The sequence below is a fragment of the Chiroxiphia lanceolata genome, chromosome 2 (assembly GCF_009829145.1).
Source record: "Chiroxiphia lanceolata isolate bChiLan1 chromosome 2, bChiLan1.pri, whole genome shotgun sequence".
NCBI classification, from domain to species: domain Eukaryota; kingdom Metazoa; phylum Chordata; class Aves; order Passeriformes; family Pipridae; genus Chiroxiphia; species Chiroxiphia lanceolata.
The window spans coordinates 24347769-24374492 of record NC_045638.1 but is presented as its reverse complement, the minus strand read 5'-3'; the positions used below and the strand labels follow the sequence as shown (position 1 = coordinate 24374492).

At 38.0% G+C, this 26724-nt stretch overlaps 1 protein-coding gene across 4 annotated transcripts in view; it reads right to left on the bottom strand.

Moving 5' to 3' along the window:
- Nucleotides 1–26724, bottom strand: part of MYO16 (myosin XVI) — a 363225-nt gene that overhangs the window by 236261 nt on the left and 100240 nt on the right. For all 4 annotated transcript variants that reach the window (XM_032679459.1, XM_032679458.1, XM_032679457.1 and 1 more), the window contains exons 3-4: nucleotides 5975–6045; nucleotides 2513–2656 (exon numbers count right to left, since the gene is read on the bottom strand). In XM_032679459.1, the coding sequence (XP_032535350.1) occupies nucleotides 2513–2656; nucleotides 5975–6045 (215 nt within the window). The remainder of the gene's footprint in view (nucleotides 1–2512; nucleotides 2657–5974; nucleotides 6046–26724) is intronic.

Here is a 26724-nt window from a genome sequence, read left to right as displayed (position 1 = left end):
TTTCCTATAATACAAGAGTTTTTATAAATGAGCTGCTCTGTTCTGATTTGTTTATCAGTTTAGGAGTACATAAAGAATACAATGATACACAGGCTTCAGATACATTGGACAGATCAAGGTAATACAAGAGATAAAACATCACCTTCCGAAAATTTTATCCTTTATTTACCAAGAGTAGTGACAATGTTTAGAATGGGACACTTCTATCATATCTGATGACTGTGGTTAGGTAAGATAAAATATTTTAAGCACTAAGAACAGAAAATCAGACTTACACGCATTGCATTGCACATTTACTGGATCTAATTATAGTTGCAATAGAAAATACAAGAAAATTACATTCCAAGCATCACAAAGGCAGAATCTCTACTATTAATCAAATGGACCTGGGAAAATTCTAGGCACTGAAGCCAACTATCATGGAGGAGATCTTGTTTAGCCCAGAAAAGACTCTACAATGTGACAGCTGGATACAAACTAGTCCCTGGTCACCAAGATATACTCTTTTCTTTAGTACTTCTTATTTACTAGCGAGATGGCTTCCCACACAAAATACTTCTGGGGCTAGGACCTGGTGGACAAAAAGCTGAACACGAGCCAATAATGTGCTCTTCCATCAAACAGGGCCATAGATTTCTTGCCCTGCTTTGTCAGCAGGCCTAGGCACTGGTGAGAGCCCACCACTGATGAGGCTCCAGCTGCAGGCTCCCCAGTAAAAGAAAGATATATACATACTAGAGTCCTGCAAAGGGGATACAAAGATGAGGATAGGACTGGAGCATCTGTCATACAAGGAGAGGTTGAGGCAGCTGGGACTCTTCAGGCTTGGCAGGCTCTGGCAGGACTTAAAAAATGTGTAAATTCCTGATAGAAGGAGTAAAGAACATGTAGCCAGACTCCCCTTGGTGGAGCCCAGTGACAGGACAAAATGAAAAAGGCACAAATTAAAACACAGAATATTCTGTTTAAACCTAACAGAAAGTTTTGTGGACTTTTCATCCGTGAAGATTTGGTTCTGGGCCATCTGCTGTGACTAGCTCTTATCTGAGCAGGATGTATGGACTAGAAAACCTTCAAAAGTGACTTCATGAAAGCTATTATCAAGCATATAGTCTAAAAAGATTTCTCCCCTCCCTGTACTTGTAATATTGAAATAAGATTATAAATATGATAACAAATGCTGATCTACTTGCAATGACCTATTTAAAACTTACATATTTTAAAACTATACAAATAGATTAAAAAACTTTAAGTCAGACTGTGAACTGTTTCTGCACTACTATTTTAAAGAGCAATTTAAAATGAACCGTGAAAAAGAGCTGCATTAATAACATTACGTAAAACTAGAAGTTGTGATCCTAGGAATGGAAGCACAAAACAGAAGCACAGAATCATTTAGGTTGGAAAAGATCTTTAAGATCCTTGAGTCCTATTGTTAACCCAGGACTGCAAGTCCATCACTAAACCATGTCCCTACTTACACACCTTTCAAATACTTCCAGGGCTGTCGACTCCACCACTTCCATGGTCAGCCTGTTCCAATGTTGACTACCTTTTCAGAAAAAAAAATATTTTCCTAATATCCAATCTATACCTCCCCTGGCGCAACTTGAGGCCACTTCCTCTTGTCCTGTTGCTTGCTATCTGGGAGAAGAGACCAACCCCCACCTGGCTACAACCTCCTTTCAGGTCTTCTCTGAGCATCTTTTTTCTCCAACCTAAACAGCCCCAGCTCCCTCACCTGCATCTCATAAGACTTGTGCTCCAAAACCTTCACCAGCTCAACTGCCCTCCTCTGGAAAAGCTCCAGTACATCAATATCTTTCTTGTAGTGAGGGGCCCAAAACTGAATACAGGACTTGAGGTGCAGCCTCACCACTGCCAAGTAGAGGGGCACAATCACTACCCTGATCCTGCTGACCACACTGTTCCGGATACAAGTCAACATACCATTGGAATTCTTGGCCACCCTGTTGTTCTCTGCAAAGACTATATCTATATACTATATCTATTACTATATTGGGTAAACTGAGCTTTTAAAAGTCAAAGTTGTTTAGATAAATATTAAATTTGCCTCATTTTGACCATGTCTACAAACACTTCTTTATGAATACTGAGTGTAACTGCATGAATACTTGCTTTACAGAAGGAGATTTTTATAAAATGGTCTGAGAACTCAACCCTAACAGAAAGTGACAGGGAGAAAAGAAAAGAAATTATCTGAATTCCCATTTGGGACTGAGTGCTTATCAGAGATATAAGCTCCTGACCACAGGGAAGAGACAGGAGATAGTTGATACTGATGTTTACAATTTATTCTCACTGAAGGCCTAAAAATGCCTTCTAAAAATCCGGAGCACCCAAACAATGTCAAGAAAAAAAAAAATACAATATATGCCTTCAGAGATACGATTAGTAGTAATATGTGGCATTCATACAGCAGTTTCAGACCTCAGGATGCTACTTTCTGTCTCCTTTTCAAGCACACAATGCACTGGATTGCTTTACTTACTAGTAGCAGCAGCAGGACAATATCAGGATTATCACAGGCACAGGCTACATGCATTGATGTCCAAAAATCCTCATCTTGATGATTTACATTCACTCCTCTGTCAATCAGAATTTCTGCAGCAAATGCATTATCATAGCGAGCACACTGGAAGAAAAAGAACAGATTAGGGATGGTGTTTTCCTCAGTGTACAACTGAATTTACTACATAGTATTTAAATTAGGCAGACGATACATTATAGTTGAACTGCTGTCTTTGTAGGGAACAACAGCTGAGGAATCTATAGAAATAATTCTGTGGAGACTACCAGTTCCATACGCATGATTCACAGAACCCCCTACTTCCTGTGAAAAAGCACTATCTGAAATCTGTTGAATCTACAATAAAGATAAGGATTTTTTCTGTTCAATACTGTCATTCCAAATTACTGCACAGGCATCAGTGCATCATAATCACATGATGAGTAGTGGCATCTAAGGATATGTACACCCACACATATATATGTCCACGTGTACACAAACTTCTGCCTCTTATACAGATCATAGCAATAGTACACACTTCTACATACCCACTTCTATTTCCAATCCACTAACTATATGATTCCTTTTCCAGTCTCTCTGACACATAAATACTCTGCACACTACAGGTGTGTTGGGAGAGCCAAGGGAATGCATGTGTGTGTGTGTGTGTGACAATGGAGATCACAGTCACTAATTTTGGCAGAGAAATGGCTTAGCCATGGTTTTGACCTTACTCCTCTGTCACATCTGCGACTTTTTACGTGTGAGGTTATGGATAATACTGTAAAAGACAACCAGGGCACCTCTTCAGATCTTTACTCTGGTCTAGCATACAATCTCAGTAACTGTTTAAAGAAAGATCCTCTCTCTTTCCCCACTGGAGAAAGGTTACGGGGAGACTTATTTTCTCTAATAGATACTTGGATGTTTTGAACACAATCCTTAATATTGATGCCTCTTCCACTATTTAAACATATCCTGGACCCCAAAAGCACATATAAACATTGAGAGTACAAATATAGTGAAATCTGCAGATAATTTGCAACTGTGTGTTAAATTATTGTGTTATGCCTATCGCATGTGAAACCATACCATGGCATCCAGTTTGCTGATCTCTCTTAATCTGGCATGGAAGCCGCGATACTGAAGGAAATGGGAAATTAGTAAACGTACGTAACTGAATTTGATTGTGAAGTCAAAACATAACTGAGATCTTCAGCTGAATGGAGGAGCTACATGTGACAGTGAATTGGGGCTCGATGCAGAGCTAAAAACCTGAAAAGGTACAGTTCAACTGCAGATTTTATCTGCAGTTAAAAAGTGTGCATCAGCTAAACTAGAACACTCAATCTAAAATTCCCGAAGATGGATTTTTCTTTCTTCTATTTTAAATTGCCGAGACTGATGTCACATCATCCACACTGAAGATTTTCTCCTAGGGCTTTCAGCACAGTATAAGCTTTGGGATGCCTCTATTTCAGGAATCCAAAGATAATATCTCCTATGGACTGCCCTTTTAAAGAGCAGTTGAGTACTTTGTAGCAAGCAAATAGCTGGAGGAGAGAAAAGAGAATTAAAATTTTCTCTGTTCCAAATCAATACTGCACTCTCTCCTTACCTAGGCTTCTATTTCCTAAAGTCCTTGGTAAATAACATGGCCATGGAAGATGAAAAACACAGATTAATGACGTAAAGAAAATGCTACATCTTGCAAGAATATGGTCACAGGTGTGCTGGAGATCAGTAATGTTAGAGGAGTTTTTTTCATTAATAAATTACTCTATTTTGTGTACATACTATGAAAAACTTAATCCAACCATTCTAAAATGAAACACTTGGCCAGTAGACTTCTCAATAGATCTGTTACACACTTGTATTTGCTAAGTCACATTTTTTTTATCCACATTGTTCAACAAAGTTGGATCCAAATGCCTTAAAATAGTTTCACATTAAATAGACAGCATGTCTGCAACTGAACCATCACAGACCTAAGAAAACAATAACCCCCTGCAGTGCTACAGGCTGGGAACAGAGTGGCTGGAGAGCAGCCAGGCAGAAAGGGAACCTGGAAGTCTGGATTGACAGGAAGCTGAACATGAGCCAGCAGTGTGCCCAGGTGGCCAAGAAGGCCAATGGCATCCTGGCCTGGATCAGGAACAGCGTGGCCAACAGGTCCAGGGAAGTGATTCTTCCCTGTACTCAGCTCTGGTGAGGTCACACCTGGAGTGCTGTGTCCAGTTCTGGGCCCCTCAGTTCAGGAAGGATATTGAGGTGCTGGAGCAGGTCCAGAGAAGAGCAAAAAGGCTGGTGAAGAGACTCAAATACAAGTCCTGTGAAGAGAGGCTGAGGGAGCTGGGGTTGTTCAGCCTGGAGAAGAGGAGGCTCAGGGGAGACCTCATCACTCTCTACAACTCCCTGAAAGGAGGTTGTAGCCAGGTGAGGGTTGGTCTCTTCTCCCAGGTAGCTATCAGTAAGACAAGAGGGCATGGTCTTAAGCTCTGCCAGGGGAGGTTTAGGTTGAATATTAGGCATAAATTCTTTACAGAGAGGGTAATCAGGCATTGAAATGGGAATGCCCAGGGAAGTGGTGGATTCTCCATCCCTGGAGGTTTTTAAGATGAGACTGGATGTGGCACTTAATGCCATGGTCTAGTAACCACGGCGGTAGTGGATCAAGCGTTGGACTTGATTATCTCAGACGTCCCTTCCAACCCAGCTGATTCTATGATTCTATGACAGGATCATAAGACTTGGGAATTAATCATGAGTTTTGCCATAGGCTTCATCAAAGCCAAAATTCAACTTCTGTGGTATTTTCTTTTTGCCTGTCTGTCAGTCTTTCCTCCATATGCCCTTACCTGTTGCTTTTCTTTTGGTCATTATATACAAATTGTTTTTCTTTTATCTTTCCATTACTTAATTTGAATTGCTATGCAAATAATGATAAACTAAATGCAGATAATGTGCTAAATATCCACACACAGGAAACTGGTGCAAGAAAATATGCACAAAAATCAAAAATGTTACATCATATATAACATTATGTTTTCATATAGGACCTGTAAGTCTCTGAACCATATATGTCTGTATTTGGAATCAAGCAATATTTCCTTTGCTCGTTCTTACTGAACAGATAATTATAAATAAAACAGATTAACAGATAATTTATAAATAAAAAATAAATTTTATAAATAAAAATAAAACATTTCATTCTCTTTTGTTAGCTACCATTTCTATGACACGATCCATTCTTTTTTAAGCAATTTGAAAATGACCATACATTTAAAAAGCATAGCTGGATGCAATCATAACCACAGCAGAGGTCAGGTTAGATAAAAAAAATATTGCTAAGCCTTTCTTTTTTTGTTAATATGTCAAATCTGCTACTCACTATCCAACCATATTTATCCACAGTCACTAACACTAATATTCAATCACTCTTACCAGATGGAGCAAGGAGCCTCCTGAGGAAACAAGTAGATGAGGGTCAGCACCATCCTTCAATAGGCGTAGAACTGAAATATCAAAGAAAAGAGGAACAAGAATTAATATACCTAATATACCAGCAATACACCTAATCCTGAACTGTTAGTAGGCTGATTCTTCATCATCTTCATTAGGAGATTTAATAATATATGCAAACCTCTCACATAACATTTGCAGAACTATCATGTCAGCATTTACCATCTCACCTGTTATAATAGCTAAGCCTGTAAGCAAAGGACTTTTGGTAATGAACAGTAAATATGAACACTATCAAGGACTTTTCAAGTGTACAGATAAGCATGTCAGTTTTGTACATAGGAGAGGGGAAGGGAGAGCTGGAGGAGAGACCTTGTGTCAAGGTCACAATCACCTGATTAGTTCATTTGGGAGCAAAATCACAGTCAACTGGTTTCATTTTACTTTATAAGAGTTCCCTTGAGACACATTGGCTTTTTCAGTAAATACTTGAAACTAGTATTCATAACTGATATAATTTGAAATTAATCATCATACCAAAGCTAAATGATCTGCACTCAATGCAACCTTTCCAGTGCATTGTCAGATCACTGATGCAGCATAATTTTTAAAACGATATTTGGAGTCAAACTCCACTCCAGTTACATGTATCAAACTCCTTTGAAATGAAAACAGGCTTATAAGCACAAGCAAAACCACAACCTTTCATACTGGTGCTCACTCAAGAGTGAAATTCAGCACTTTTTCCCCATTGCCTTTATAACCTTTTCACTCTAAATCAAAGCATTGACTAATTCATGGTAACAGTGTTCATTCCTTGAACAGAATTGCACAGTAACAACACCAGACGTTATCAGGGGAATTCACACCAGCACTGCAACCCTGTCTTCAATAAACTGGCATAAAGAACCCTTTTAAAAGGCCCCTCTCCATGAGAATAACTGTCAATAATGTTTCCTGAGTAGGAGCTCAGCTGGTTCTGTCTCTATCATTTGGAAAACTTGGTTTGAATCCCTAGTTAAGATACCAGATGGACTTGTGCAAACAACTGCTAAGAAATTTCAAGTAGTGAATATCCCAGAAATCTGTTCCACTGTGGCTTTGTCCCACAGGAAGGCCATATATTTGTCTCAAGGCCCTTCTAACTTCTGTGAATCCATCAAGAGACTCTTAAACACAATCTCTTCCTACAATCTCTTTCTATGCATTTTTTGTACGTGTTTTCTTTTTCTCAAGAATATCTTGCAGCTCCATTTTCACTGTACATTTGAACTTTTTACAGCATTTAGACAGTCAGTTGACCTATTTGAAAGGGGTCAGGGTTTTTTTTCAAATACTGTCAACTAACAGAAGCAATGTTTTCTGAATGTGCTGAATTATTTTTGATCAGGTGCCCTAGAAAAATTCAGCCTAAGAAAGAATATCTTGCCCTGATATTTTTACAGGCTAAATGGTTGCAAGCCTGTAAAATTAAAGTGAAACACTTGGCATTACTATTACTAAATACTTTACATAGTACACACACTGGTATAATGTACAAATATTTACAATAGTTAGACAAATTCATTTAATCTTTTGCTCTAAGTTTTGAAAATCAAAGATCAATCCAAAGTGCTGTATAAATTCATACTTTATGAATACTTCCATGGTACTTATTTCTCCTCATCAAAGGTTTTGCCTCATTGAACTTACATAACTGTAAAAGACTTTTATGTTCTGGCAAATGCCACTTTGAAAGCTAATCCCTCTCAGAAATCTCTGTTGCCCCCCTCATGTCCACCAAAAGTAGAATTGGAACATTAGGTAACATGGAGTATAAGAAATTGTATAACACTCGTTAAGCAAGATGAAAAGCACTGAACCAGAGTGAGAGGGTAGAGAAATATTTACAAAATTTCGTAACTTTGGGAGTACTGGAAGAACAACAAAAAGCAAAGCATTTCTTTCTGCTCTCAGATCCACAAATCTCATAATAAAACAAAAAACTGTCCTCATCCAGAGAGAAATCATTAAAAATAAAAGTTCTGAACAAAGTTCCTTCCTTGGTTTAATACCTAAATTGCTGGTCACATATGGAGATGCTCCCTCTACCTCAGGTTTTAGTGAGTAAAGATTTATTGTAAGTCCTCCCTCCTTAAATAGGTGTGCAACTACATCCTCCTCAAGAGTTAATATTTTCAGTGTTCCTACGTCATGCCATTTCTTAGTAGGGTTGAAAATATTAATTCCATATCACAGAAAATTTCTTAAGGATCCGAAAGTAATTTCATCTTCCAAATCCCACCATGATTTCACCTGAACAAATCAACACTCCAAGTTGTTCCCTTCCTCCATCCCTGTTTTTCAGGAGAAAAAAAAATCAACTTATTTCAGATTCTCAGACACTTAATACAGTGGTTTTATGTAGCATTCTTTCTTATGGACTCTATATGTGGGTTAAACATGTGAACTACGGCTTGATTCCATCTGCAATGAGAGTCTCATTTACAAATATGGGAATTAAGGTAGATAGTCCTTTAAAGTGTGATTTGCAGAAATCATTCTATTCTCAAGGAGGCTTTAACTGATGACATTGTGAGAGTACATAATTATTTGAAAATGCCATCTTCTCACAGGTTGTACTGCTGTCAAAATGGAAGAGTCATGTTATCCACTTCATGGCCCGCTCTTCCCTTGTGTCAGCTCTCTCCACCTATACAGCTGCACAATCAACTGGACCAGTAAGGTGGTGGGGGTTTTGTTTGTGGGGAATTTTTTCAGGAGGGCAGACGTTGGTTGAATTTGTGGTTTGGTGGCAGAAATCTTACGTTGACTAAGGCTGTTAATGAAATAGCATCCTCATTCTGCCTTTCTACAAGATGGGATAAGACAATTAAGTTAAGAATCTGTTCCCTTCCCCTGCTCACAAAGGGACTTACACACCTTTTACCTCTGGCTACTTCTGCATCTGGGAACTGACTCTAATGGCACAAAATAACACCAGCAAAAATAAAATGTGGAGTCTCTTGCTGGGTAATTGAGATGAACTCGATCATTAAGAACCTTGGGATCACCAACAGTGGCTTTTGGGTTGGCCCTTCTAGGCAAAGACAGAGGATAAAGACTTCTCTCTTTTAGCAGGAGAAGGACATAAAGGAAAGCCAGTTGGTTGGGAAATTGCATTTCCAACAGTATTCCACAAGAATTTCATCTGGAGTCAAAAATAGTAACCATGTGACAGAAAGAAACGCTAGCTACTCAGGTATAAAAAAGATGGGCAATTTATTGAATCTCTTCCTCCCATCAATCCTCCAAGGGCTTGGTTCTTGTAAAGAAGCTATGCAAAATGAAGTAATGTCTTTCCAGATCCATTTAGCAACTCCTTGCAGTTGAAACTAAGAAATGACCATTTCTAGATCCAAGATTGAAATCCACAAAAATTAATGGGTTTGCCTTGATTTTTTTCTGCCAGCAGACCAAGATTACAGTAGACAGAATTAATAAGTAAACTGTGAACTTAAAGCAGAATATTAAATAATTGTAACCATAAACAAATTATTGAGTCACATACAAAAACATTAGGGTATGTGGATAGAAGCTCAGTAGTTCTTTTCTTTGTCTGCTGTATTTTTCCTCATTATTGCATGTAGCTTGATCAGTGCTTAAGGAAATTCTCATCACAAAGAGTTCCAGGGCAAGATATGAAAACTCTCTTTTCAGCTGGGCCAGAGTCCTTCTTCTAAATGAGGATTATGTTCTACATTCCTCTGCATATAAAAAAAAGTAAAAAAAAATTCCCCTTTCCTCGAAGTCATCCTCTCTGCAAAATGCAAAAAATAACAACAACAAAAAAAGAAAATCAAGAAGAGAAGATCACAGAAATAAAATTCTCCTTCATACTATGCAACTCACTTAGGTCATTTACTTAAGACTTTACTAGTCAGTAGGAAAATCCTCCTGATAGAACTACTCTAGGTACTGCGAGTAATTTGCGATGAATTGCCCTAATGAGGACAGAAAATAATACAAAGCTATATTCAAGTAATGCTATATATCTCCTAATTAATGCAACTTTTAAGGAAGTTTTCACAAGACTTCCTTTTAAAACCTATTTTACTTGCAATCCTTCACTGAAGAAAAGTTTCCAGAAAAGATGAAACTGAAAACTGACTTTATGGAAGGAAGCTGATATTTACTTAAAAAAAACCAACCCAGAGTAAAATTTTTGGCAAACTCTCAAGCCCTTCTTTTGTATGTATAAACAGGTCCATCCATTCACTGATGTCTTTTAGATTTGACACACAAAATTATTGACTACTTAGAATTTCATACCTGATTTCATATCTAATAAAGGTGTTTTAGAAAGCATTTGAAAGCACTGAAGTCTCATCAGTAAAGAAAGATAATAATCAACATAGCTTTCCACATATGCCCAATGATACAATTTTAACCAAATTATTCCAGTGAGCTGAATAGCTTTCCACATTCCATTGATTTTATTGACTAGATTACACTTTATTATGTAGCCTTATAATGCAGTGAAGTCATTATTGCTGTGCCTGTTACCATCCACAGGTCTTGTACTAACTTTGCATGTGAAACTAGAGCTATAAGGCTTACGTTTCCTGGGCTTGTCTTGGTTTCCTTTGAGCTTTGTTTTAACTCTTTTAGCTGTTATAGCAACTTGGTGACGACAACATGACAATTATCTAACACATTTTAGTTTTGTTTAGCTTTGTATAACTGTGATGCATAATGCATTAAGAATTTTGATATACATGGCAGTAACTAGTACTTACACTGTGCTGTGTTGAATATAATCTAGCTACCCAGTCATATAGAGCTACCTATGACCTTATATGCTGCAGACAAAAGGAGTACTGATCTGAAGTGACAGCCTGAATGGTGAATTCAGAATGCCAGGGCTATCAGTAACTCACCAGAGATCAGCTACTGATGGTTTAGGAGCTGAGCAATGTTGCATTCACAGCAAACTCAGTTTGAGTAGTAACAGAAAAGATAAAAATAAAGGTGCCTAACATTTGTGAAACCTAACAGTTGGCCATCTACTGTGCTGTATACCAGTATATCCTTCTATTAATTGTTTCTCTGAGGAGTAGCTGCCAGTTAGTGTAAACTTTGTTCCTGTTAATGCCCAGGCATTCACCACTTCGACAGCTTCCTGCCAATGCACTATTACTCTGAAGTCAAGGGCACAGCCCTCCTGTTATCTGAGGTACCTTGAACTGGAAAACCATATAGAAACTAATGGTTATGTCTCTGGGCCACACAGACACTAAGTCAAACTCCAGTGAGATCCATGAGGAAAGTCACAGTTCCCTCCTGGGGCAGACATTTCTATGACTGTAGACATAGCCAGAATAATTTATGAATTTAGGGACTACACTTATTCAAGAACTGCTAAATTTAAAACTTCTTCATGCAAGTTGGCCCTTTTTCATTTCTATACACATTAAACGTAATGCAGTCTGTGTCTCCACTGGAAAATATTAAGGCCACAAATCCAACAGCCTGAAAAATCCTAGTGTGTGTCTTTAAAAGTGCCCAAGAAGTGCTACAAATTATCTCCTCACACAAAAGTGACAATGGGTAGCAGTTAAGATGTGATATGACAGGCAAAGAATCTGTTTTCAACTCTGAGAAGACAGCTACTCACATGGAAGAGCAGTGTAGACTCTGAAATCATTTCAGAGGAACCCGACTTAGCAGTTATTGGGTCACCTTACCTAATAGCTACATCTGTTTATATGATTTCTCTCTCTCTTTTTTCTTTCCTTTTTTTTTTTTTTGATCTTTATTCCTAAGATCTTATTTTCTTTCCTTTTCAGTTCAGTGTCTAACTCCTTCCTACTTTATAATTACTTTTTCAAATAAAAGGACCCTAATTTACATAATTTACTTGCAAATATAAGCGCTGAAAATATCTAGAGTGATGTAGAAAAATCCTGGGGTAAATCACAGTAATTTAGAGAAGACTGGAGTTCTACAGTGCAAAGACATTACTGCAAGGGGCACACCCAGCATCACAAAGCAATGATGGTGATCCCCTGTTTTGCCTCTGTTTTGAATTAACTCTACCGGAGCTAAAGCCTTGGCCAGGCCAGAGGGAGAGCACTGCTGCTGTAAGGTCTGCCCTAGCTGTTAATAAAGCTGTGATTTTATCTCACAGTAACTATGACTTGTGTATATAACAGAGCTATTGCTAAAATGATTCAACACTACCTTGTAAAATAACACATGCTTAGCTAAAAATATTGGTTCTATCATCACAGCTAATAGCACAGCAGGGTTTTGCCAGCATAGCTACTTCCTAGGCCAAAATAGCTGTGCCATCAAAAACTGGTAGCACAGACCTGACTGAATTTGGAATGTCTGTTAGTGAGATAAAATTACAACAGAAACAAAGCTTTTTAACATTTATCATTAGTTGAACACTCTAAAATTAACCTGAGGGGAAAGTAGTTGATCACGCAGTAAACTTCAACACGGCTAGTCTCAAAGCTTTCACTTCCAACTAGCCAATGAGATTTATAAAAAAAGGAACTTAATGTCTTCACATTTAAGTCACCTATTTCATTCTGTACACATATTTTATCTGTCCCCTGTGCGTGGATTCTCCTGGAGATCCTGACAAAGATGACTAAAACCAGCAAGAATTTTATCCTCAGGCTACAGTTGGTAATTACAAAAGCTCACACCCCACTAGGTTCACCTTAGAAACATGTGTCAATTTGAAAGCTTTTTAAATTACCAGTGTAATTTTTTAGGCCAACTTTTCAGCTACAGAAACACCTGACTGTACATTGAAGTGTTTGTAGAATTGACTAAAAGTTTCAGTTCTTTACAATATTTCACTCACTATGTTAAACTTATTTGAGAATTTGCAGCTTTCCAGTACCATAGTCATTAAACGATTAATACTAAAACACACATCAGCAAAATAACTCATTCTACAGCCAGTACCTTAATTTGAAAACCATTGTCATACCCATGTTTTCCCCCAGTGTAAGTTAAAGAATTTGCATACAACACAAATTTTCAGCTGAACAGACTGTACACCTCCTCTGTTTCACCCAACATTTATGTTGATCCTATGCCAACGTTACTTAATTGGCATAAATCAAATTACTCCTGACTTATATGCCATATGAAGTAAGACTTACTCCCTCTTAACTCTCACTCCATGCAGAGCAACTTTATGCCATCTGGTTTAGAAGCCTTTTAAGCAACTCATTACGATTCCTATTAGAGATCTTCAAGGATAACAGACTATTATCCTGCTTAGCAGCTGCTAAATGGTACTAATTACCAGCTGTAGACCACTGGTGTTAGATTCTATGTGTCTAGTGGAGTTCCCAGAGCATGCAGTGCCCAAGAAAGTAAACTTAAACTAGGCAGTATGGAAGAAACTAGGGGCATTAATTATCCATGCATTTATCAAAAATAGTCGTGTCTGTGGCAGATGAGTGACCAGAACTATGAAGGAAATATGTGGTTCCTGGAATATCTCACCACTTGACATATGGGGCTTAGAAACCACCTTTCACAGAGGGTAATCTGTGACAGTTTACATTGTCAAAATCAGAGCTTCCTGTCCTCATCCTTGCATAGAAGTGACCCATGTCACTCTGCCATGAGCTGGTATGGAGAGCTAAACCAGCTGAAGGCCAACCTTATGACAGGCAGTTTCCACATCATTCATCTCCCTGGCTCTCACTTCTGAAGCTTAAAGATGAGAGAACAAACGGATAGCACAGAAGGGAGAGCAACCTCAATTTTAGTTAGTTTTAAACTGTGTTAGAAACACACTTTCTAAGTGTCATTTGGCATTCTTAGGAAACCGTTAAAATCAAGTCAGTGGCTCCAAGACGCCTGTATAGTTCCTCTCCTTTCTTTGCATCAGCTCTGCAACAGGTAGGTGAATTGGTTCAGAGAGGTGACACAGAATTTAGCTGTTGATTTTAGGGGCTGGTACCCTCTCTCTTGGATCAGTGTGCTAAACCGACTTACTCCGCAGCCACACAATTGCTAAATCTGACACAAAGAGCATGTAGCAAGAATCGCGGTAAGAACAGCATCAAAAAATTATGAATGAAATTTTCTGAATTAGAAAACATAGCACTGGTATAACATCCAACTGGGATGGTGGGACAGGCCCTGGCTGCCAGGCCCTGTCCAGCTGCCCTAGGGTGGCCCTCACGCTCCCACTGTTCCACACAGCAGGGAGCAGCTGGCCCTCATGGTGCCCTTACAGCATTTACCTGTATTTAATTAAATTTGAACAAACTATCACCTCCAGAAGGATTTCCAGTCCCTTACACACTTCCATAGGTTTCATGGGAGAAGAATCAAGTCTCTACTGTACCACCCTGGACACCTGGAATGTCCACAAAATTAAAGTTTTCTGACTAAAACCCCTTTTATTTATATAGGTCATTTTTAGCACATTATAATTTGTGTGCTGTGAAACATTTTCTGGTTGAGATACATCCTGCTGTATGGTAAATCTTAAACTATCAACACACTTCACACTACTGATACCAGCATCCTTTTCTGGACATCTCAGAGATGGTCAAGAGATGTAAAAGAGTCCTGTGCACACATGAAGTCATTCCCCTCTTCACTTTTACAGAGTTTTAAAACACATGGAGACAAGTCAGATTTTGGAGTATTATTGTCACACATTTTTCAACAATATCAGCATTCAGAGTCCTTTAGTTGGCCAAAACCAAGGGAGAATAACATCTTAAACTTCTTAATGGTTGTCTTCTACTTGACAATGCAGATCCACACCTCTCAATTTCTTTTTTTTATCCTAATACAACACGTGAGGTTTCAAAGGCTAATGAGTCCTTACACATGAGACACATCTTCCTATTGGAGGTGATGGGATACAGGATCTGCTTTCCTTGTCAGGTCAAGGATAGAATCACCTCACAGAGAGGTATTCAGAAAATTGAGCATCTGGAGAAGCAGTGTGGAGCTCCTCCTACTCTGCTAAGCAAATGTGACCGAGAAACTGACTTGTGAGGTCTGGAGAGATTACCTGTGCTGCGCAATCAGCCATGATCAGTGCAGGAAAGCAGCATATGGGATCCAGGCACATCTCCCATATAAACATGAATGTAAAAAGCATGCATGCTGCATGAATACTTCAGCTTGGGTAAGCTCTTCAAGTATTACCTTACACTCCTATTCAGCACTTATTGCACTGATTGCAACATGCTGGTTACCAAGTCCTTCTAATGCCTGTGCATTACAAATAACAAATACAAATGTTTTCGCATATTGGTTAGTTATAAGAAGTCTTCATTAAAAATAACTATGTCTGTTTTCTGCAATGTTCTACATTCTGCCTGTGCACCTAGCTCAAAGATGTTTACATTCCTCATTACTTGTCTTCCAAAATTTGATTTGGCTGAATTGCTGCATGCTTGAAATGTATTATACTTTTCCTAGTGGTAATCCAAGCAGTTTATATCTGCTGGTCTCTAAATCTTCTACATTCTTTTCTGATTTTACATCTCTTTACAACCAAAGCACAGGGAGATAAAGGGTCTGACAGTTATAGCTAGTGCTTCTCTCACATACTGGCTCCCGAACTCCCATTCTGCAAGGAATTCTTTCACATTTGGCAGAGGACAGACTTGACATATTTTACAATATAACACAACAACTTTTGTAACCTTTATTCGTTTCTGGCAAGGGGGCCCAAATACTAATTTTCACACTTGCCTGCTGTGTACTCTTTGCACAGACTACGTATCTTCTGTCAATAGTGACTACAACAATGGTGCAACCAAAAGGCAACTGTTAAGTTGCCTAACGACACTAATAAGGGTCTTATCTCAACTAAATTTGTTTTAATACATACTGAAATATTTATTAGTCTCCCTGATTGGTGGCCTGGATGTCCACCAAGGAGAATAAATTACCCACAGTCAGGTCCAGACAGGAGTCATTATTTACTCCATTCAGCATTGCTCTGACTGTGCAAGTGCAGCCCTCTGAAAATCATCCTGTTTCCACTCCCACTTATCCCACAGCTGTTTCTGGATGCTTCCAAATTCAGTGTATTCTGGCTAGCACCTTCATTTCCCACACCAGTTACAGCAACCACCACCTCTACCAATATGCTGAAAACAAAAAGCAATTGAAAAATCAGCAAGAAACACATCATCACCCCAAGAACAACAGATCACATGTATAAAGCCGTCATGGAAGGAAAGAGATATCAAACTTGAAACCTCTGACTAACACTTTCTTAAACTACCTCAGAATAAGAAAAGGAAAACATCTCCATGTACCTGCTCTGAGGTTAAGGCTGCCAGACTTGGGCAGTTGAAGATTGCAGCAATGTCGACTTGTTTCAGTGTTCAATATTTGAAATGAAAAAAACCATACAGGGACACAGAAGACTGAAATGATGGATTTATAATGGTTCATTTAAAAGAGACAAACTTGAAGCACAAACAGTTCTGCCTTCAATATCACCAAGCTTACAGATGGCTAAATCTACACACCAATCTTACGTAAAGTGAACTTACATGGGATTAGTAGTGAAGCCTTTTGAGGACCTGGGGAACCTAGGAGGTTATACAAGAGAAACAGACCCTTTGCCTCCTATTTAATAATCAATATCTCTTCTTTGATCCTGGTGAGCCACTAGAAGGGCCAGATATTATGCCAAAGCCGGGGCAACCAGGACAAAACCAGCACAAAGCATATTTTACTTTACTTATGTTTTACTTATGGTTTTACAGGTATGGATTGCCACAGTGTGAACTGCAGTTTTGGCCAGCATGGAGAAGACAAAATTACACTCACACAGTATTTGGTATATAGCTTTTTTTATAGCTTACAGAAAGCAAAAGCCTGACATACAAGTTGATGGTTTAATTTCATTTTGAAGTAGAATTATCAGTCACTCTCAACAGGAACCTCTCTGCTTTGCTTAGTCTGCTCTTACACAAGAATAAGAGCTGCATTAGTTCAATGCCCTAGTTGTCTCATTCCTCTGCAAAATTCAGCATCATACTGGACTACAGACCTCCTGAGGTCCTCTCTAGCCTGACCAATCTTACAACTCTATGAATTCAACAGTATTGATGTCAACAACGGTTAGGAGCAACCAACATCACGTCACCTGACAGAAGTTCTCAATTCTGACCAATACCAATGAGTCCATGTCCATATGGAGCCACAGCATAGGTCTGGGTTGCAGTGATGAGCTACCACTACAGAGCCTCAAACTTCCCAAGTGATATAAAATTCCACACATTCTCATTTTCTTAAATGACACACTTGACATGTATCTGGTACAAAAAGTTGATAAATCAAGAAGCCCATGCTCCAAGTGCCTAAGTTACCGACAAAGATAGGGACTAAACCAGGAGAGCCTACACGTATATAACCAAAACCACATATACAGAGAAAGAGTGGGATAAAAAAAGGAATTCCCATGTAAAAATCAGTAGAAGTACATATATTTGGACTTTACATCTGCCTTTTTCTGTTCAACTTATATAGTTTTAAATATTTGATCCACAGGATTTTTAGGGAGGGGCTTAAAGGCAAAAGAAGACCAACATTCATCCTGTACAGGAACTGAGAAGCCAGATGAGTTCAGATGGTTATTATTAAAAGGTTTGGTAGGTGGTACCCTATTATAGGATGTCCCTTAGCAGACTAAGAAACAAATCAGCAGTTCAAATTTCACACAGATACTTCCAGCTTTAAGAACACTTCAAGTAATATTTTCTATACTGCCAGTGGGTAAATGTGGAAGTCTAGAAAAAACTGCCACTGTATGTCAGCAATAGTTGTGATAGCTAAAATCTGGAGCACAGACCCTTGCTCAAGGATTTAGTGCTGTAGCTGTCATGCTTGCCTTTTGATTTTAAATGTAATCAAAACCCTAAACACTGGATGGTGTGAGAAATTACCACCCATAACCATCTCATTGCCCTGTAAAATGACGGTGTGTGCACTGCTTCAAGGTCACATATACACTGCATTGTACTAGAGAGTAATCAGAAAGAAACATAGTAAGAAAGCAGTATGTGGCTCCAGGCTGACTGAATTCTACCTTGAATCTTTTGCATATGCTTGAAATCCTTGTTTAAAGCCAGACATTCAGAAATATTGTGAATTTCACCTTAACTACTCGCATTCCCACCTTCATTCTTAGATGCAATTCACACAGAAACACAAGCTAAATTATCCGTTCCCTTAGATTTATTGATTGTATTTTTGCAACCTTCAGTTCCTCCACTGTAATAGCCTATTACTATGATGGCTGCAATTAACAATAATCAAGAAGAATCAGTTACCTTTATATTAGGCCATACAACTCATTTCTTTATATTATAGCTATAGAGTTTGTTCACTGTCAGCACGAATTGCAAAAGGTTTTAACAGCTAAAAACCTTGCAGATCAAGTTAAGATGATACCTCGTGTACTGAAAAAAATAATCCTCCAAACTATGTCACGGAGAATAGAAAGATGACTGAAATAATAAGCAGTATATATACTTTGTGGATAGAATTTGTATTGAGGAAGAAAAACTAGGTAGTATATAAATAAATCTGTTTCTTTCTCACATGTATTTGTGTTTTTACTGGGAAAGGTACTATGATTCAGACAGAAGGAAATAATCATAGAATATGGTGAGTTGGAAGGGACCCATCAGGATCATCAAGTCCAACTCCTGGCCCTGCATGGGACACTCCAAGAATCACACCATGTGCCTGAGAGCATTGTCCAAATGCTTTTTGAACTCAGACAGGCTTGGTGCTGAACGTATGTTCTTCTCAATCTGTCAGTTAATATGACAGTCATAAAATAAAGTCTGTATGTTGCAAGATCCCAAAATAAGGTTTTTTCCCAGTCTTATGCTTAAGTATTCCATTTTGTTTTATTTTATTTCTTCAGTGTAGCAATTTAAGAGTATACACTGATGGAAAAAGGCTTCTAAAGTTGAATTGAAAAAATGAAAACATTTTTAAGGAATTATTAAAAGTGCAGTTTATTTTTTGTAAAAAACTGTATTATTGCTTTAAATGTTTGCTTGTAAAAAAAAGGAAAAAAGCCACAAAAGGTTATTCACTATTGATTACTGTAGTTTCCCAGCTTAATTTCCATCATAGAGTAATCTGTGATTTAAAAGAAAACATTTTAAAGTAAATGATATTGAAAGATGGATACAAAAAAGTTGCCCCTTTGTACTGAAATATTATTGGAAATCCATCTGAAGCACAGTAATTATGCTGGAGAAGAAATCAACAGCCAATCACATAGAAAATATTCTATTCTTGCTCTCTTTTTATTTCACAAGTATAGACTAGGGTCTTCTGCCATCATAGCAAATTTCTTTCTAATCAGTGTGACTTATAACAATATCCAGGGAATGTCAGCTGTACCTGCTACTCAGTGGATGCCATCTTTCAGGGAACGAATAGGTGTCTGATTGCTACCAATTTATAGCCTTGCATCCCACTGCAGATCCCCTTTGAAATGAATAGGAAGAATGCCAGGTGTCAATTTGTTGGTCGCTAATGGCTTAATGACCCTTTATTGGCATGACAGCGAATTTGTGACTGATTAGTCCTTGTGTCTCTTGATGCTTTTGGGTGCCAGAAAAATATTTACTCTTAAGTGTAAAGGAAGGTCTTCGTGGAGAAAAACACCAACATGGAAATATAAATGAGCCTGACAGGTTTAAAATAATAATAATAATAATAAACAAAGAACAGATATGTGTCTATAAAGGTTATCTGTTCAGACCAGATTACACTGTTAAAAAGCTGGATTCTTGTTTAGGGGTAATGGTCTTCTAAATATTTTTTCCTGACATTTTAGTTTGTGAAAGCATTTTGAATAATATTCTGATCATGCAAAGTCACGAATAATTTACTTACTGACTTGTCCCACTGCCAAAAAGCTTTATATCATAGTTTACCAAAATAAATAGTTGAGAATGTTGAAAATATGTTAAAAAGTAAATAATTTTTTTTTAAATATGTGTGTTTTTACAAAGGTTCCCTCATAAATGCTATGCTTTACACTTCTAATTGAATCAACATTTAAAACTACGATTTCTAATTAACCAACGTGGTTTTGTTTGGATATACAGGGTTAAAGTTCAAGAATGGAAAGCAAGCAATTCAGTGCCTACATTTTAGAAATCCGTGATTCAGAGAAAAATCCAGGAGCTGAATTTCCACAAACTCTCTATATCAGTAAGAAAAAGGCATGTTTTTCAGAGAGTAACAAATCCTTCAGGGTGAACTTTGCGACACCCAAAACCATCAAATAAGAATCACTAAGTTCAAACACATATCTCAAGTATTTATTCAGAGCTTAAGCATGTGAAACAGAACTGCAAATAGTCTAGAATATATTCCTGTTTCAAAACACAGCAGCAGGGATGATGATATCACTGAGGGTTTTGTACAACAGTTTACTATTCAGTCAACTTTCTGCAGTTACTGTACTGCAAACAAGACCATCTAGATTCCGTTTGCTTCTCCGGCCCCTTCCCCAGGAGAAAGACATGCCAGGCTGGACACTGCTTGGGATACTTGAGGTGTGAGGACAGCAGATATGAGAAATAAATAATCTGGTTTTATTATAAGCAAATGAATTTAGTGGAAAAACAGAAAGTAGGGTTTTCTTTTTTCATTTAGTTTCAAGGTTTTTTTAGGTGTATCGTGAAAGTTGTAAGGTGGAGGGCTCTGTCTGGGTCTGAGGCCAGGGAACCTTTCCGGCCGGGAACAGGGAAAAGTATAAAAATAAAAATGTACCCTCTGCCACATGGCCACCCATTGTGTGTGGAGAGACCCCCCCTTGTACAAAGGCCAGTGGGTGTATGTCACAAATCAATCAAGAGGGAAGGTAACACCCCCTCCCGTCTGAGAAATTACCTTTTAAGGTAAAATACCTTACACCTGTTGAATATTTAACAGCTTATGTAACCAAAAGGGTACAAAAGGGCGCATTTTTCAAAAGGCAGTGTGCTCCGACCAGGTCATGAGTTCGTGCACCCAGCACACTGTTAATAAAGCTCTTTGTTTCACTATATTTGGCCGTCTTTGAAATTTTGATTAGAGATATTTCTCACACAGAGGAGAGAAGAGGCAGTGGGAGAGAGAAATGCACAGAATGGCTCTCAAAGCAACCCACAGGCACAACCTATGGGCTAGCAAAAATGGGGGGCTGACAGCTCCAATCTCAGCTTTGTGGAGAAAAGGAAGAAGGTATAACTGCACTTGAACATAAGACAGATAAATTGCATTTGGTGTGAATCCGCCTAGTCAGAGAGACCCAAAATAGAGGGAGGCTTTGTCTTTAGTTCCCTGCTTTGTACAACAGAGGATAACTGTTCAAATCAAGGTAGTTCTGGGCATGTGGAGAGACAAAAACAGCAGCTGAAACAAACCAGGGAGATTTCCGGGCTAAGAGAAAAGTGGCCATGGAGCAGAGGCACGCCTGTGGTTAGACAGTCCACAGGGAGAACAAAAGGGCTAGATAAAATCTACAGCCTGGAGCTTATCCTTCACTTTTTTTACATGTCATACCTTTTTCTGTGAGTTTTACTTTTTCCAATTAAATAAGTGTTGTATATTAGGAATCACACATTTTTGTGAACAAGAAATAGTTTAATATTCAGTTCCCATATCAGCTTTACCAAATTACAAAAAACGTAAACACATGGACCAAAAGCACATATGGAATCCTGCAGGAATTCAAATGTATTCAAATTTTATCTCCCTGTGATTTTATGATTCCTTTTGAAATGGGCTGCTTTAATTACTTAACATCTGTTACCCAATAACTAAAGGCAGTGTGTTTCCCTGTGTCATAACAAAGAAGATGCCTTAAGTTGCTGAATTCAGCACACATGAAGCCAAACAAAGTTAACAACCACAGTAAACCTATAGGAAGATATGCCCTCGTTTAAAATGTGTCTCTGCCTTCTGGGCCTTTGAAACACTTCTTTATCGATTGAGATGGTTATCTGATGCTTCATTTTCCTGTACACAGGGCTGATTAAATCACTAAGCAACATGTTGGACAGTCAGCTGTGTTAGTGTCTTCCAAAGTTACAGACATGAGTTCCCAGCCCACATGAATTCCTAGTTCATATGAATTTGTCTTGTGAATGCATTAATTTACAGTGTATACTTTTCTTTTCTTCCAGAAGCCCCAATTCAGCAAAATTTTTGTGTACTTCATGAATTTCATATGCTCTGAACTGTCTCCTGACTTCACTATTTAGTATCTAGTGTTCATCTCTCTAAGGATTGGACAATAAATATTAAATTGTATAAATTATCATACATGTGTATTGTGATTTCTTGTACAATAGTTCATAGTAAATCAATATTTGCCAAGTCACTTTTAGATTACTGTCTAATGTACAGTTTTCTCCTCTGATTCAAAGGAACCTAGCTGTAAAATCCAAAATAGCTCTGTATGGGGAAGCCTCTCTATTATTACATGCATAATGAATCTCATATACTTTCCCTGTAGAAAAAAAATTAGATTTTAATGACATTTAGAGTGAGAGTAAATAGTAATCTGAAATTAAAAGATATTAAATAATTATAGCACAATCCTGAAACAAAGCACTATAAAATCTGAGAAATCTACTTTTTGGTTTAAATTTTAAAAGGGCTGAGCATGCTAAAGTAAGGAAATAGAGAGTATGTAATCCCCCAAATAAATTGCAGCTGCCCAGTAGCTCTGTGTCCAATGTTCTTGACCATACTGTGTTTTAAATTCCTCAAACTGAGGTTAGATTAAATTGATTTTTTTTGTCCCTCCTCAAGATGTCACTATGCAGCACCTTACTTATCAGTGTAATTTGTCTCATTTCCTATTAATATTAGTTTAAGTTTTGAATTTGGGAGCTTTCTTTTGTCACGAAGGTTACATAAGCATACTAAACATGCTACAACTGTGTGTGTGTGTGTATAAATATCACATGCATTTAATAGTTCTCATTTATTATTATTATTATTCATAATAATTACGAATTATAATTTTAGCCCTGCCTCTTCAGAAGGCTGTAGCTGTGACAGACAGTATACAAAAGAAATGCTAATTAAAGTACCTCTGGGAGGAGAATGGAATGAAAGAAGGTGGTATTAAATATTAATCATAGGAAACAAGGCAGTAAGATTTTTAAAGGTGGAAGCGAACAGTGGAGTGGGTTATTGTAATTTGAGATGGCACAAAGGATTAATCTGAACTTTCATACAGAGATCCTTCTCTTTTCCAGTGTCACCTTCTTTTAACTCAAGATGTGCTTTTTTTGCCTAATTTAAGGAAACTCCCACTATACAACAAAGGCTTAGCTTGAGAGATTTAATGCTACACCTGTTTTTCATCTCTTTCCTAAATATTAAGCATAAAACCATTGTTTATAACTTTGTCTTTCTACAAATCTCTTCTATTACTGAAATTCTGTCTTTAGTAAACATATTCGTTTATCTTTCTGTCTCATCTAGTAGTAACATGCCTCTGAACTACTGACACACAAAAAAAGCAATCCTCATGCAAGGCTTTGAGGAATTTTTAAAACAAGGCATTATCATGCTCAGAGCCTTGCTTTCTAACGACTCGTCCCTGCACGTGCAATAGGCAAAAATCAGGAAAGCTGCCTACAATCAGTTTGAGAAGAAGTATCATCAAACATCTAAAAAGGTAGACTGAAAGTCAGAATCCCAACAAGAGACAGGCTACCTGAATATATTCCCATTCTTCTTAATTATAGAAGTATTTGCAATGAATAGTCTATGTTACACATTCTCAGTGATCTTCATTCTTCAGCCCCTTTCTCCAGTTTCCTGCTGCCTGACAACAGGTGCACTTAATGGAACCCTACCTTCACAAACCTGTCACTACTGCCCATGTCCTGGTTCTTCCAGCTTTTAAAAAAGACTGCTGGCAACAGTTAAACTTCACTAAGTTTGCCCCGACATGTTTGCCAGACATAGTTAGTACAACTCAGTGTTCTCCAGAACATTTTGTGTGTAACTAACCGAGATGTTTGTACTGAAAGAAGGACAGTAAAGCATAAACAAGCCTAATGTAGTAAGATGTAAAAATAAGAAGTCGGTAGATTTGGAAACAGTAAAGAAATAATAAAAAGTCTGCTTTACTTCAGCTCAGTTTCAGCCTCAGTTTTCTATTTCACGCTATTTTTATCCTTTTTCTATGAGTAGGAATGATCACTATAACATCTTTGACACATTCTCCTATTGAAAGCTGCTGGTCAGCTCATCTGCCACCTTAGATTAAAGATAAATCCTTCTTCTGAATAGATTTCGGTTTCTCTTCCCCTGAGCCCTTTTTATAGCCCAAAGTTGTTAAGATGCAAATTACACTTCAGCACCAGCCCCACCTTTATGCTCACTTACACACTCTGTTAATTAATGAAACTGAAATTTATCATAACACTGTACATTATACAGTGCTCATTAAAATAACTAATAATACTAAAACCTTTCATTATATTTATTATTCCAACCCTCTCAAATATCATGATAGTACCAATCTCACAATAATATCACATCTTTCTAACAGCTAGAGATACTGACATCATGGGAAGGGAAGCAAGACAGGATCCCTGTTTTTTTCCCTGCAGCTGCTCTGCAGCCAATATGCTGGGGCGAGGACCCCGTCCTGGGAGGCTTCCCCGGAAGTGAATATTGCAGCAGAAGTAGGATATTGATATGCTCTGCTTTATAAATCACCTTCTCCCGGCACCCCCTGGTGAGAGAAGAGAGATTAAGGCTGCCCCCAGCCACCCCATCTGAGCATCCTACTGAGAATGGGAAAAGGTCACACTGGCAGCCCTGCAGGGTTAGGAAGAAGCTCTGGCAGAGTTGAGGAGGGCTGAGTAAAACAGGGAGTCAGGGTCAACTTCACGGAAAGGACCAAGAATCCTTATTACAGACATTATGCTAACACATTGGTATTGCTGCTATTTTGAATCACAATGCTGCCACAGAATCAGCATATTGCCCATCAGAGGGATGAAATGGGCTTTAAATAGGTGTAGGGAATCTGTATTTCCCTTTTGTAATGCTGATTTCACAGGAGTAACTCTTTTGTGGCATGACTGAGTTTGATGGCTCTCCGGACTTGATACCCTGAACTACCATGACCTGCCAACAGGACAGACCATTTAGTATATATCATGTTTACATGACAACTTCAGAATTTTTATAACAAAATACACTACATATAAATAATTTCTGACCGTCCTATATTTTCAATAATGCTGCAGGATGACCGAAAGAGTGGGCTACTGAATATACCAAAAGATGACAGAAACTAAAGCCAGTGCTTTAGCTTCCCCTGTGTTAGATTTCAGGTACAGGACTGTCACATTCACTTTTAGCTACTCTTTTCATTATAGCAAGCTTATCAGTTTATGCTCAAAAAATCACCTCTTTCAAAGCAGCCATTGTTTCCCATTCTTGTGAGTGCCAAGAACTCCATCAAGAACTTCAGGAAGTTCCCTTATCCTCAAGAGGTCAAAATACCAAGATCCATTTGACTGCCTTGTATCTGAAGCAGAAACTCGACCTGAGATTCACTCAGTTCATTTCCTAATTGCTTGTAAATTAGTCTCAGCTGATGTGCAGGCTCAGCAAATACCAGAGAATGCATATCAGAGAAGATTTGAGTCCACTAATGCAACGTGGAGGTGCAAGCAGGTCTATTTCACAGTGGGGAAGAATGGGATGCAGAAGATGGCTTGGCTACATCTCCCACTCTGCAGTACAATTATGTGACTAGTATCAGCAGGACAAATGTCTTCCTGTCTGTTATTATTAGGGATTGAGCATCTCACAAGAAGAAAGCCATATAAGATTTAAGGGAAAATGAACTACAACTATTCCCTTGCTAGCAGTGGAGTGTCAGAAAACAGATTCACTTATTCATCAGTTTCTGCTTCTATATATGTCATCACTGAGAATGATAGCTGCAATGTTCACTATTAGTAGTGTGGGTGAACATAGCCCACCAACTGCACCAAAAACATTGATTTAAATGAGAGAAATTGCAGGAAGCTGCAAGGAGAAAGAGAAGGAGGATTCCCCTTCCATCTCCCTGGGTCAGATAAAATACCAAATAAAAGTTAGGAATAATAAGTAAAAAATACAATTAATAATTTAAAATGTCTACAAAAAGAGCAAAGATACAATATTTCACTAGTTTTTAACTTTTTGAGAAATATAATGAACACATATTTAATTTCTGAATTTGAGACAAAGCAGATCACTGAGAAAAATTTCTAAAAGCCCATTCTAAAATTAATTTTAATGCAAACTCCTGATCACTCCTATTAGCAGGCAGTATCAGCAATGCGTTTTGTGCACAGTAGCAGCTGCTACAGTAATTGTCCAGAAGGTATATTATATTTTTCATTAATAACAAAGACAATGAATTTGTAAGAGTGAAATTCTGAACAGACTCAGGTGTGAAACGTCTCTGCACTAGACACATTATAAATTCATCTATCTAATTTATCTCACCTACCAAACCAGACTACTACTCATCATTTCAAAATGTGCTGTCCAGTCTACATACTTTATGATACAGAAGAAATGAACCCCTGGACTTCACTTGGGAAGATACTTCTATTCTGTTCTAATGTTGTGTCCTATTTCCACTTTCTATACTACAGTTTTTTGCATTTCCTTCACAGAACTGT